At 31.6% G+C, this 12,709-nt stretch overlaps 1 protein-coding gene across 6 annotated transcripts in view; it reads left to right on the plus strand.

The window, feature by feature from the left end:
- Positions 1-11,791, plus strand: part of LOC143241119 (tRNA (carboxymethyluridine(34)-5-O)-methyltransferase alkbh8) — a 57,558-nt gene extending 45,767 nt beyond the window's left edge. For 2 of the 6 annotated variants that reach the window (XR_013022181.1, XR_013022184.1), the window contains exons 12-15: positions 1,479-1,628; positions 2,851-3,915; positions 9,351-9,573; positions 11,308-11,791. Coding sequence is in view for 1 of the 6 variants with exons in the window: in XM_076484712.1 (XP_076340827.1) it covers positions 1,479-1,628; positions 2,851-3,315 (615 nt within the window). In the remaining 5 variants the exon portion in view is untranslated. Of the gene's footprint in view, positions 1-1,478; positions 1,629-2,850; positions 4,178-8,214; positions 8,338-9,350; positions 9,574-11,307 lie in introns of those variants that run through there. The other 4 variants (XR_013022182.1, XR_013022183.1, XR_013022180.1 and 1 more) reach the window with 4 other exon arrangements.
- Positions 11,792-12,709: the final 918 nt, after the last annotated feature.

Here is a 12,709-nt window from a genome sequence, read left to right on the forward strand (position 1 = left end):
CATATGGGACAGGATTCGAAAGGTCAGTGGGCAATATAATTCTGTTCCCTTCTCTAGGTAGCTGATACTTGGAGCAGTGCCGATACTCTAGGTTAAAGATTTTACTGGGTATATAGCACTTCTGCTTCTTCCTCCACCTTCTTAGCCATCAAGACTCTGCCAGAGTGATCACCTCTTTCCTTTCAAACTGTTTCTATGACTGTAATTGTCCCTTTACCCTTGTGGAACTCATACTGGCAGTACATCGGTTGGACCTGATGATGTACACTACAAAATGATGCACCATGTATCTCTTGCTTCTCGTGCTGTTCTTCTATTTGCTTTTAACTGGATCTGGCAGGAGAATGTTTTTCCTGATGCCAGACTATTGTCCCACCTTCCTCTAAGCTTTGGAAGGTTCCCAAGATTCCTTCAAACTACCGTCCAATTGCTTTGATGAGCTGTCTCTGTAAGATCTTAGAGAGGATGGTTAATACTCATCTTGTTTGGCTCTTTGAATCAAACAACCTCCTCTCACCCAACCAGTGTGGGTTCCAACAACAGCACTCCACCATGGATCACCTGATTAAACTTGAAATGTCTATAAGAGAAGCCTTTCTCAAACGACATCTTGTATCAATATTCTTTGACATTGAGAAGGCTTATGTTACAACATGGAGGTATGGCATTTTGTGAGACCATATATATGGGTTATGTAACCATTTGCCTATTTTTATTAAAACTGAATTGAACCTTGTATGTATATGTTGTAGACCTGTTAGCTGTTGAAGTGATCCTGGTATTTATATGTTGTAGATTTTTAGCTATTGAAGTGAACTTTGTACATATATAGGCATGTATTGGTTATTGATGTGACTATTGTTTGTATATGTTGTAGATTTGTTAGTTACTGATGTGTCTGCAATATAGGTTTACTTTAAGTGTGTATAACAATGTAGGTTTACTTCAAGTATGTATAACAATGTATATTTACTTCAGTAATGTATAATAATGTAGGTTTACTTCAAGTATGTATAACAATGTATATTTACTTCTATAATGTATAACATGTAGTGTATGACAAGGTAGGTTTACTAAATTAACATATCTTTGTTGTTTCTAAGGAAGCATTAGGTGTTTTCTACATCTAAATTTTAAATGAAATGTTACAATCTCCATCATTTGTTTCACTTTTTAACCATTATTTATTTTCTTTGTCTTTCCATTCATAAAGCTAAACATTAACAAAAGTGTTTCATAACTGCATAATTAATTATTGACAACCTTTACAAAGACAGGTTTCTAGTTTTCAACCTTGTTTTAAACAATCAGAAGTTTGATTATTTGTGTCTAAGCTTCTTATAACAATTGTTCCATTTTATCAACTAAAATAAAAAAGTAAATGAACATTTCTTAACACAAATATGTATAAACCAGTTCTTTGATAATCATGTGCTGTGATTCTCTGTTGAAAATTATAACCAACATGTTCTGAACAGATTGGATGTGATCGAAGTGCCAGTCTGGGAAACATTTGTAGCCAGAGAGGAGTGGAAGTGTTTTTAGCAGACCTGCTTCACCTTCCTCTGAGAAGTGAAGTAGCAGATGCATGCATATGTATTGCTGTAATTCACCATCTAGCAAGTAAGGTGAGGGTACTTCTTCTGTGAATAACACCAACATTCTTTACCTGTATCACACTCAGTAATGTAGAGAAGGGGTCACTGAAACGTTTTCCAGAGACCAAAAGTACACCAACATCTTCTATAAGTATCACATCTAGTCTTACACTAACACTACAGTCTTGGTGTCATGCACACTGTGTGTACATAACCTCCACTTCATACTGATGTGCACTCTTTACATAACTGAATGAGATGTTTATTCCTACTCCATTTCTCAACATTCATCTGCCACTGGGTGACATGTTTCTATGTGGTTTCATTAAAAACATTTTTCTTCACAAATGAATACAAGAATAAAAGCAAGCAAAAAGAGCAAACTTCTGATGAAAACATCAAATGAATTGGAACCATAACAAATTACTTACTTTGTTCATGTTCAACACTAATTTATATAGTCTTATAATCAGCAGTATCAGAATATGTTGTATAGTTTTATACTTTTAACATTACATTTGTTTGTATGGTTTTCCACTTAACAGTATCAGAATATTTTGTTTTATACTTCTAACATTACACTAGTTTATATGGTCTTCCAGTTAATAGTATCAGAATATATTGTATAATTCTAACAGTACACTTTTTTATATGGTTTTTCCAGTCAACACTATGAGAATTTGTTGTATAGATTTATCAAGTATCTAGTCTTGTAGTAAATTGTGCTTTATGCTAACATGACCATTATTTATTTAATCTTCCAGTTAGTACCATTAGATTATGTGATAAAGTATACATTGTTCCAATCTTACACTTGTTTACACATATTAAAGAGTTGTTTGTTCACTTCATTTAGTTCATTAAACCATAATGTTTATAAAATGAAATTATTGTGATTGTCTTTGAATACCATGGAAAATTATGTGTGTATATATATTTCACAGAAAATTGTTTGTAGTAATTAATGTCAGTTTGGTTTGACGTTTGCATCTTATAACTGAAATGAACTAATAATTCATTTTTAGGAATCTCAACTCAGAGGTAGACTAGAAACATTATTACTATTTAGTTTTATTGAAAGAAACAATAAACTGTTCTAAATTAAAGTAATTATTTCTTCACACTTCTCCAATGAATCGACAGGTTTTAAAAATATTGGAAAGTTCTAAATTCTAATAATCTGATAATTTGTTTGATTTCTGTCAACTAGTAAGTTTATTTTATGATCATTATTATTTTTTCTCTCTTGTAGAATCGACGTTTACTTGCAATACAAGAATTAGTGAGGCTTCTTCGTCCAGGAGGTCAAGCATTAGTATATGTGTGGGCTATGGAGCAGGACAAAATTGATGGTCCCTCAAATTATTTGAAACCATCCAGAGAAGCAAAATTAAATAATGGGTGTGACTCGGCTGAAATCAGTATCTCGCCAATCCTGTGCAAGTCAGCTATACTTGAAACCTCAGACTGTAAACTTCCCATTCATACAAACAGAACTTGCTTCAAACAACAAGACATGTTAGTTCCATGGTGTAGAAAACTATCTACTGCTTGTGATATACAAACTACTAGTGCTGATAAAACATTTCACAGATTCTACCATGTCTTTAAGAAAGGAGAAATTGAGTCACTTATTGAAGGGATTCAGAATGTTTCAATACAAAATAGTTACTATGATAAGGGAAACTGGTGTATTATTTTAGAAAGAAAACATTAAAATACAAGATTTAGGTAAAAATTTTAATTTTTTATTGTAGTGAAATAAGATGTAACAATACAGCATGGTGTTTATCATGGTGAAATAGGATGTAGCAATACAACAGATGGTTTTTATCGTGGTGAAATGGGATGTAACAATACAACAGATGGTGTTTATCATAGTGAAATATGACACAACAATACAGCATGGTTTTTATCACAGTGAAATAGGATGTAACAATACAACAGATGGTTTTTATGGTGAAATAGGATGTAACAACACAACAGATGGTTTTTATGGTGAAATAGGATGTAACAACACAACAGATGGTTTTTATGGTGAAATAGGATGTAACAACACAACAGATGGTTTTTATCAAAGTGAAATAAGATGTAAGAATTAGTGAATAGAATATGAACATTGTCTCACTTAAGATGATATTCTGTCAAACTGGTTACTGTTAAAATGTCTTTATGATACTAGAATCCTCAGTTTCTCTGTATTTGGGACATCATCACCATTCTTTCAGCAATTTTTGGCTGTTATAGATGGCAACTATCAATTTGACCAGTGGAAAATGTTGCAACACTAATATAATGCAACATCCCTGCTAGAAAGGTTTGTAGAATCTTGTAACTTCAGTTTGTGTTAGAACTGTTAAACTGTATCATTGAAAGGAAGTATTAAGTCATTATGTAACACATCACCACATTTAATGGCCAGTAGTAAGTTGCACCAGGTAAAGTGGTTTTATGTTGTGGTTATATTAATTTAGTTTTTATTCAGATTATGATCATCTTGGCTTTTACACATCCTATCAACAAGTTATTACTGTAAATCCTAACACGGTTAAAAAAATAAAGACTTTGGATGATCTGCAGTTAAATGTCACAAATTAAGTGCAAACATACTAGGGAGGTTTTCATACAATCACTTTAATGAATTAGTCAACAAAGGAATCAGTTATAAAACAAAGTTAAGCCTAATACCTTAATACAATAATAAAGAGACTGTTACAATCATCAGACTTTACACTTATGTCATTCTGTGTATACTTACATGAAAACTAGTGCAATGACATTATCAAACAGAAAATTTTAATAGAATTCACAGTTTACAAAAATCTTGCCAATGGTATATAATTTAAAATGTTCATTCTTCACACTTAACACACCAAAATCCACAGTTTCATTTCCCTGGGGCCCAGCATGGCCAAGCGCGTTAAGGCGTGCGACTCGTAATCCAAGGGTCGCGGGTTCGCATCCCCGTCGCGCCAAACATGCTCGCCCTTTCAGCCGTGGTGGCGTTATAATGTTACAGTCAATCCCACTCTTCGTTGGTAAAAGAGTAGCCCTGAGTTGGCGGTGGGTGGTGATGACTAGCTGCCTTCCCTCTAGTCTTACACTGCTAAATTAGGGACAGCTAGCACAGATAGCCCTCGAGTAGCTTTGTGCGAAATTCAAAAACAAACAAACAAACAATCATTTCCCTGTGGTGGACATAACAGTTACCCCAATGTGACTTTGTTCTTTTAAAAAAATAAACTTATATAATTCCTAAGTAATTCTGGAATCTTACATTCGAGAAGATACATTGTAAACACACAGATTCAAAGCTAGACCAATGAAAAGCCATTTTAAATTGTTTACTATAATAACTAAAGTATGCTAAGGAACATCTGAAGAAATATTGTAGGTTCATGAAATAAAGGACAACATAAAAGGTTAAAATGTGTCAAATTTCATTAGATTACACTAAATTATTGTTTTATAATGTTCAGCATAGAAACCATCAGTTGTACACATAACAAAGTCATAAATCTTTTTTTTATATGTAATTTAACGTATTTGGCTCGTAACACACGTACTGAATTCGGTCAAGCAGCACATGTAGATTTTTAAAAATGAATATTAGTATACTACAGAACATCTAAAGAAAAATTACCACAAGGATATACAGGTGATCTTTCATATGTTGATATTTCAGTAACTTTACATTACTAAACATATCGGATGTTCTTGACATATAATCTGTTATCAAGTTGGGCGAGATCTGTTGGATTATTTCATAAAAAGTAATGTAAGGTCCAGTCCAATAACTAATTAATTTTGTTAGTAATCTTCTGTACGAATTTCATTTACTAGTAAACCTAACTTCACCAGTAACGTTTCAAACAGAATTTCCTAAACTACCTCATCCTAAATTAGTTACAAAAATTAGATTTTCCTGCTATTCAATGGATAACAAAATATACACACAACAACTGATCACTGACGTACAGTCACATTAATTTTGTCTAACTGGCACCGAACTGATTCATTCATTCATTTTCTCCATTTTTTTACTCGTTTTCCAGATACTATTGAAAGTTTCCATGTTATATGGAGGCCTAAACTTCGCGGAATTTCTTGTCTTCTGCCATTACCAACCCCATCTCTAGTACATTAGAATAATCGATTAAAATACTACCCATAAAACCACCTGAGAGAACTTGAATTTGAAGAAGTTAGAAACGAAGAACATTAAGTTTTAAAAACTACAAAACATTTCACCATGATGTTAAATTACTTGCCTTTTAATTTTTTAAAGCACAACCATTGAGAACGAGTCAAAAGCAAGTCATAATGACTTTATTTAAAACCATTCTTTATCAGTCGAATTCACGTAAAATCGGGTCATGTAATGTCGTACTGTTAAAGATAGTATATATACATATGATGACGACTGCCCACGCCACACAATATATTGTGATAATATAACATTTTATTGCCCGATGTAACGTTGTACTTGTTTATAACGTTATAAAGGACTATTTAACAAAAATCACCCATACTGGACTGTACATTCCTTGGGACTCAGCACATGAAACAAAACAGAAATTTAACATACTAAGAAACCAAATAAACAGCCATAAAACTATGCTCACCAGACAAAATTAACGACGAATAAGACAAAATAAAACAATACTTCATCAACATCAATAAGTTTCTTCCATAAACCGTAGAAAACATTATACGCACCGAAAGCAAAATCAACCAACAAAAGTAAATATATCTCACGAATCAAAAAAACCACGAAACCATATACTGCTGTATACCATATATTCCCGACATCAGCAGAAAAATAACCACCATTTAGCAAAAACTAGCAACAAAATATGACATTCCAGTTAATACCAAATTTATTCAAAAACCAGGCACGAAACTAAGGTCTATACTATGTAAAGTCTACACTGACAAACACCACACCAACATTATTTATAAAATACAATGTGATAACTGCCACGACTTCTTTATTGGAGAAACAAGTAGAAAAATGGAAATCAGATTCAAAGAACATAAAAAGTCACCTTCACACGTTTTCGAACACTGCAAGTCAAATGAACACAACATAACCATAGAAAACACTCAAATACTAAATAAAGAAGCAAACATAAACAAATGCAAAATTAAAGAAGCCTTACTTATACAACAATTCAAACCCAAAATAAACCAATACAAAGGAACACCTTTATTCCTATATTAAGAATTTACTTTTGTTGTAGAAGAAAGGGCCCAACCATTTGTCCTTGGAGAAACTATCAGTTATTATGTAATGCACTGTTGTAAAGACATAAGATGCTTTCACAAGTTTTATTGTTTGTGTGACTCTTTATCCCTTTAAATGAAATAGTAAACTGTTCTTCTTCAGAAACTTATAAACAGTGAAATATAATAATAAAATCTATATGTCCTAAATTTATCTTTATTAGTTAATTATTTTGTTATAAACTTTCTTCAGTAATTGCGGAAAACTTACAAACTCAATAATCTACTTTCAACATTTAGTTGATAGCTCCGATCATCAACATTACAATATTGTAATATTCTTAATATATAGTTAATATATATGTTAATATATAGTTATAGTAATGTAAACATCAGCATTACTACTTAGTTATACTTGACATCACTATTTGGATGTTAATATATAATTATAGTAATGTAAACATCAACATTACTACTTAGTTATATTTGACATCACTGTTTGGATGTTAATATATAGTTATAGTAATGTAAACATCAACATTACTACTTAGTTATACTTGACATCACTATTTGGATGTTAATATATAATTATAGTAATGTAAACATCAACATTACTACTTAGTTATATTTGACATCACTGTTTGGATGTTAATATATAGTTATAGTAATGTAAACATCAACATTACTACTTAGTTATATTTGACATCACTGTTTGGATGTTAATATATAGTTATAGTAATGTAAACATCAACATTACTACTTAGTTATACCTGACATTACTGTTTGGATGTTAATATATAGTTATAGTAATGTAAACATCAACATCACATAAATTTGTGTGCATAGATCTATATATACTGATAAAACTATTACTTACGTATATGTAGATATATTTGTGTATACATACTGACAAAACTATTACTCATGTATTTGTGCATATATACATTTATATATATACTGGCAAAACTATGACTTGTGTAAGGTATGTACACATGTGTGTGCACACCTCTATGTATACATATATATACCTCTATGAAAACAAATATATATACTGACAAAACTATTCCTTGTGTGTATATGTACATATATATGTGTGTGTGTGTGTGTATACTGACAAAGGTATGACTTGTCTTATGTATATGTACATATATGTGTATGTATACATCTATATATACTGACAAAACTATTCCTTGTCTTATGTATATGAACATATATGATGACGAGTAACTATGTACAAAACATTGGACACTTTAACCACATAGTTATTATTAATAACTAAATTTCATGCTGATAAAATAACTTTTTAAAAATTTGTTTCATAAAAAAAACTGTTCAAAGAGTGGTGTTATATCAACCTGTAATTAAATCTTTATTGTCCTTGTTTTTTTAGAAGATTTTATTTACCGATCTTCAAAAACATACATGAAGCATCCATTAAACACTTGTATAACGGCGAATGAAAACCTTAAACATATTGCGATGTGAAAGTTGTTGAATCAAGTAATAAGTAAATGTATATATTCTGCTCTTTTAAGGGTGATTTAAATCTATTGTTATTTATTGTATACATCACATTGTATAAATTATAGTTCTTTTAGTACTGAAAATTACACTATGTAACCAAATATTTACATTTTCTTGTTCCTGGGCAGAAAGTGTTATTTCCCAATTGATTATGTCTAAAATACATGGAAAAGACCTATTTTTCTCTTCAAACTTTGCTTTTGTGACCCGGGAGAGTATAACGAAAACATGATGGGAGACCATATTTGGGGGCTGATACGTGAAAGTGATTTACATTACAGTCGCAAATCTTTAAAAACTACTCACTTCTAAACATGCTTGTATAACTTTAGTATAAATACATGTAAATCTTAATTCATATGTTGTTTTCTTCAGACCTTATGCAAATGAAAGTGTGCAAATTTGCTTGTTTTTACACAGAAGATAGGTTAATTTCTAAATTTCATTATCCAGGTCACAAAAGCAAAGTTTGAAGGAAATAATGGCCATTGTCTGTACTTTAACAACATAAGCAATTAAGAAATAACACATACTATCCAGGAACACAATTTGTGTTTCATAGTGTAATTAATTATACGGTTGAGTACGTTTTAAGTAACATATTGTCCTTTTAGGACCATTTAATTGGAAAGAATATGTAATTAATGTAATAATAAGCGCTCTCTTATAACAAATTAATTATTAACATATTAATGTATTAGAGTTATGAGTTCTTCATACGGAAAATTAATTATAAATGAGTTGTGTTAAGCATCCTTTTAGGGTGAATCAATCATAACTGATTTAATTAATTAACATTAAGCATCCTTTATAGGACATTAAATAATGTAGAGGAGTTTCTTTTTAATTAACTAATGAATTGGATTAAGCATTACATTGTAACCCATTCTTAAAACAGTGAACTCTGGAAATAGTCAAATAATTTTAAAATATTGTTACTGATACAGAACAATTATATAATACATTAATACAGTAAACTCTGTATGCGTCTTTACGCTATAGGTACAAAGCCCTTGTTTCAACTGTACAATATGCACTACAACTGCTGACGGACATAGTTACGGAGACATGTTTATTGAACAGTCAACAGTACGAAACTCGGGTGCAAAGAAACCTAGACGCCAGGACCTATAAAAGTAAACAGGTTAAATCAGCATGAAACTGTAACAAGCAAGATATGTTCTGTGATTGGTCGACTAAGAATCATATTATATCGGAGTTAAAGGTACATTTCAATATTTTATTGATCAATTGTCTAACACATTAAAAAACATGCATCTCTAATTTTGATTGGTTCACTGACTAACACAGGCAACATGTTTGGGGTATTTCATGGTTATAGAGCCCAGCATGGCCAAGCATGTCAAGGCGTGCGACTCGTAATCTAAGGGTCGCGGGTTCGCATCCCCGTCGCTTCAAACATGCGCGCCCTTCCAACCGTGAGGGGCGTTATAATGTTACAGTCAATCCCACTATTCGTTGGTAAAAGAGTTGGCGGTGGGTGGTGATGACTAGCTGCCTTCCCTCTAGTCTTACACTACTAAATTAGGGACGGCTAGTACAGATAGCCCTCGAGTAGTTTTGCGCGAAATTAAAAAAAAAACAAAGAAACAAATTCATGGTTATAGACAATTAAATTCTATCAGCGCTTTATCCGTTGTACCCTATTAAATTATTACATGTACATATAACAGAAAAAAAAACAAATATTCTTTAAACAGTATATCGTGTGTTTATGTTTTATATAATATATATATATATATATACACTAATTTCAATATTTGTGAGAATTTCATGTTCGTGTTATTTATATATATAACACTACTAATTTCTTCAACACTAATCAGAATACCGGGTTCGCGCTACTTATATACATATTACTGCGAATTTCATCAACACTTGTAAGAATCTCGTGTTTGTACTATTTATATGCTGTTTCGAAAAATTCAACATTCGTCAATAACTCGTTGCTCAAAACTACTAATTAATGCTGTTATACACTAGTGTATTCTAAACTCTGTAAACAATACTCACATTACTCAAAACTAGTGATTAGTGTTGTTCTACACAACTGTATTCTTAACGCTTCACACAATACTTACGTTAATCAACACTAGTAATTAGTATTCTTCTACTCTCCTCGATTCTAAACTCTTTAAACAGTACTTACGTTAATTAACACTAGTAATTAGTGTTGTTCTAAACTCTTCAAATAATACTCACATTATTCAACACTAGTAATTAGTGTTGTTCTACACGACTGTATTCTAAACTCTTCAAACAATACTGACATTTCTCAACACCAGTAACTACTGTTGTTCTACAGTACTGTATTCTAAACTCTTAAAACAATATCACGTAAATCAACATTATTAATCGGTGTTGTTCTGCACTAATGGGTTCTAAAGTTTTCAAACAATATTTACGTTAATGAACTCTACTGTATTCTCAGCTCTTCAAAATACTTACATTACTCATCACTAATAATAAACGTTATTCTACACCAATGGATTCTGAACTGTTCAAACAATACTTACGTTACACAACACTAGTATTTAGTGCTGTCCTACTCTACTGTATTCTGAACGCTTCAAACAATACTTAAATTTATCAACCATAGCAGTTAGTGTTGTTGTACAATATTGTACTTTAAGCTCTTCAAACAATACTCACGTTACTCAATACTAGTGATTAGTAATGTTCTACACTACTGTATTCTAAACTCTTCAAACAATACCGCGTCACTCGACACCAGAAACTAGTGTTTTTCTACACTACTGTTTTCTAAATACTTCAAACAATACTTACATTACTCATTTCTCGTAATTAGTGTTGTTCTTCACTACTGTATTTTAAACTGTTCAAACAATACTTACAATATTTTTTGATAATATTCTATAAATTTGTATAATGAGTTTTGACGTAGAACCTTATACAACAAATTAATTTTTTTCCACAGGTTTTTTCTCCATATGATTGAGGATTAGCTGGATTTGATGCATCTTTTCAATGATTTGAGCTGTGTTATATTGACTCTCTTCTTCTGAAATCATTCGACAAATACAAATATTCGAAAAAAAATTCGGTAACCTTTATTTTACAGCTATGTACTAAATATAGATCAGTTTAACTGCAACTGATACCACTTCTAAGCTCGCCCTTATTGACTGGAAGAATTTATCAATTGATGTTATTTCTTGAACGACATCAGAAAAGAAATTTTTAATAACCGAGTTAATAACGGAAGGAAGAAGGCTCATCCATTCTGATCTATCAGACGTAACTTCTGTCGTTACAGCAAAAACGGCGGGTGTGGATAATATCACTAGATATAGCAACCTCCTGGTCGTCCTAAAACCAACACAATTTTGCTTGGTAAAACAGCAGCTATGTAATCACTATTAGGATATTTTTGTTGAATAAACCACCAAACGTTTGATAAAGTCAATTGTTTCTTTGAAAAATAAAAATAGACATTCATTTCTCAAAGCCTCCTCTGAATGACATATTTCAATAGACGTCACAAAATATCAACTACTCTGTTAATATTACATTGGTCAGAAGATGATATGTGCACTGAGGTATAATAAAACACATGTCCAGTGCAGTAGAAAAGTGTCAGCTTGAAGATTCTTTTCCAACAAGTCCAAAGGTCAGTGAGAAACTACTATTGTATGTGTAACTATAATAATTCCGTTTGACGTCACACGTAATTGAAAATGTCATGTCCTAAGTAGGTTTGCTACACCTTGTTCTAATTATAAACGCTTCTTATGTTATACAGTATGAATATTTTGGGTTTACACTTTGTTCATGAATTACAATTGCGTGAGAATTCTAGATTATTACGTAATCACCTGCTTCCAATGGCAAATAAATATGAAAATTAACAAATCATAAACCTAGCTCACAAGAATGCTTTCACTTGTTCTGTCTGGTACACGAACCACTGAACTATTTGTAAACGTCTGATCTAAAAACTGTTTAGATTAGTTTTATAAAAAAATACAAATCTGATTACGAGAACACGTTTAGGATACTTACATTCAACTTCACGTGAATAATCCTATACTATCTAAAAACAACACTATATCCTTTTTTCTGTTACAACTAGACTTTTGTTTTATCAACGAACTTTCGATCTCACAAAGAAAGTAATTCATATCTGTAGATTGGTGGTATTACATCAATATTGGTTTCTGTTTACATATTTTGGATGTAACTTTTAGTGTTAAGTGACATGGTTATGTATGACTGCATTACAATCACAGCGGCAGAATCTATGCTACTATCGGTGGGCGGAAGGTAACGGAAGGCAATATAGTGTACTCGCTGTTATAAATCACTGCATATAAACAATT

The sequence above is a fragment of the Tachypleus tridentatus genome, chromosome 13, assembly GCF_004210375.1.
Source record: "Tachypleus tridentatus isolate NWPU-2018 chromosome 13, ASM421037v1, whole genome shotgun sequence".
NCBI lineage: Eukaryota > Metazoa > Arthropoda > Merostomata > Xiphosura > Limulidae > Tachypleus > Tachypleus tridentatus.